The 2500-nt window shown below is 33.7% G+C and overlaps 1 protein-coding gene across 1 annotated transcript in view; it reads right to left on the bottom strand.

Moving 5' to 3' along the window:
- Positions 1–2101, bottom strand: part of LOC137631424 (DNA-directed RNA polymerase subunit beta''-like) — a 14358-nt gene extending 12257 nt beyond the window's left edge. Inside the window, exon 1 of the mRNA XM_068363189.1 lies at positions 2031–2101. Within this exon, the coding sequence (XP_068219290.1) occupies positions 2031–2101 (71 nt within the window). The remainder of the gene's footprint in view (positions 1–2030) is intronic.
- Between the last annotated feature and the right edge of the window lie 399 nt (positions 2102–2500).

Below are 2500 nucleotides of genomic sequence, written 5' to 3'. Positions count from 1 at the left end.
GTTAGATGGATCTGGAATTGTTCCAGGCATTTCCCAGTCCTAAAATTATTTGGATACGAGATATAATTATAGACGTTTTGACCCAGGATGGCTTTTTATAGTCTTTAGTTTTTGTTGTACCCCTTATATAACGATGAATGGATCCAGCATAGTAATCTCGAGCGCCATGTTCAGTATAGAGATATAATATAGTTGTATCCAGTGTTAAAATGTGTATGAATCTGTACTAGATCTGGTGGACTGACTTGATAATTATTATTAATACTTGCCACGCTACAACCCTAGTTAGAAAAGAAGGATGCTATAAGCCCAGGAACTCAAACAGAGAAAATAGCACAATGAGGAAAGGAAACAAGGAAAAATTAGATATTTTAAAAAGAGTAACAACATTGAAATAAATATCTCTTCTATAAACTATTAAAACTTTAATAAAAACAAGAGGAAGAGAAATAAGATGGAATAATGTGCCCGAGTGTACCCTCAAGCAAGAGAACTCTGACCCAAGACAGTGAAAGACCGTGGTACAGAGGCTATGGCACTACCCAAGACTGGAGAACAATGGTTTGATTTTGGAACGACCTTCTCATAGAAGAGCTGCTTACCATAGCTAGAGAGTTAGTGTCAGCAACAGCAGCAAGAAAAAGTAAAGTATTAGAATTTATAATTAAGACAAAGGAAATGCATCAATCTTCCCTATATGATAAAGAGCAAGTGTCTGGTCTGGCTATATATATATATATATATATATATATATATATATATATATATTGCGTATATATATGAGCGAGCGTCTGGCTATATATATATATATATTATATATATATATATATATATATATATATATATATATATATGTATATATATATATATATATATATATATATTATATATATATATATATTGTGTATATATATGAGCGAGCGTCTGACTATATATATATATATATATATATATATATATATATATATATATTGCGTATATATATGAGCGAGCGTCTGGCTATATATATATATATATATTATATATATATATATATATATATATATGTATATATATATATATATATATATATTATATATATATATATATATTGTGTATATATATGAGCGAGCGTCTGACTATATATATATATATATATATAATATATATATATATATATATATATATATATATATGTTTGTGTGTATATGTGTATTTATAAATATATGTATATATATATATTTATATATATAATCTTTCCGGTCACGCTCAGCTCTCCTTGTCTCTCGGGTAGGGGGGCGAGTAGTCGTACCCTGGTATGAGGGGGTTGAGTCTGCGTGTTTGCATATACTGTATATCTAAAGATTTAGCTGTAATTTTCTACGATTCGCGTACACTAGTATATCATATAGTACTCTCATTTATCTCCCGGCTATTTGGTATCCTGTCGCCAAATATTCTTCTCTTTCCTATTTTTGTATGGATAAAATTCGGCCATTCTGAATGGGTTATACTCCTCCTCTTCTTTTTTTTTCTTTTTTTAATTATTGTTAATATTGAGCTATTTGTTTATTTCATTTGAATCATTCAGGCAATGGGTGAGAGTAGGAAATTCTTCTCCTGCATTTCAACATTTATCTGTTAAGAATGACGTGTGAGAGTGAGTATGTTCTCACAGTACTTACTCATTCTTTTGACTTATTTTAATCAGTTGCCATGCACCCGACTCCTATAGTCAATTTTTTTTAGCGAGGCAGATTTGCACCGATTCGCAGCGGTGCCCATTTAGCTCGGAAAAGTTTCCTGATCGCTGATTGGTAGTACAAGATAAATCTAACCAATCAGCGATCAGGAAACGTTTACGAGCTAAAAGGGCACCGCTGCAAGTCGGTGCAAATCTGCCTAGCTAAAAAAAAAAATTGACTAAAGCGTCTGTTGTGAGTTCGAGGGAGGTTGTGGTGGCCCATTGGAACCGTCCCTGTCTGGCGATCTGCCTAAGTGGGATTCGGGTCCTCAAACTCGTTCGTTTTCAGAAGTGTCTGAAAACTCACCATCCTTGTGAGCTAAGGATGTCGAGGTTTGGGGAGCGTGTAGGTCTACCTGCTGAGTCATCAGCAGCCATTGCCTGGCCCTCCCTGGTCCTAGCTTGGGTGGTGATCATATGTATATATGGTCAGTCTCTAGGTCATTGTCGTGCTAGCTTGGGCATTGTCATTGTCCCTTGCCTCTGTCATTCATGAACGGCCTTCAAACCTTTAAACTTGCTCGTGTTCCCAAATACGGAATTTTTATAGTAATTACATTTCCGTTAGTTAAGAAAATTGGCTAAAGCAACGTACTGCATTACCTATGTTTATAATATTACATCTAGCAATTAGGACATTATTAATAATTAGTCCATAGCATAATGGTAAAATGATAGACGTGAGTCACAGAATAGGAGAGGCAAGAAAGATAGAATATGTACAAGAGATCGTTAAGAGACGTAAATTGTATGTGTAAATCTCTTCTTTTTTTGGTT

Source organism: Palaemon carinicauda, chromosome 39, assembly GCF_036898095.1.
Source record: "Palaemon carinicauda isolate YSFRI2023 chromosome 39, ASM3689809v2, whole genome shotgun sequence".
Classification (NCBI taxonomy): domain Eukaryota; kingdom Metazoa; phylum Arthropoda; class Malacostraca; order Decapoda; family Palaemonidae; genus Palaemon; species Palaemon carinicauda.
Note: the sequence above shows the minus strand (reverse complement) of the source record. Positions and strands in the feature narration are given on the sequence as shown.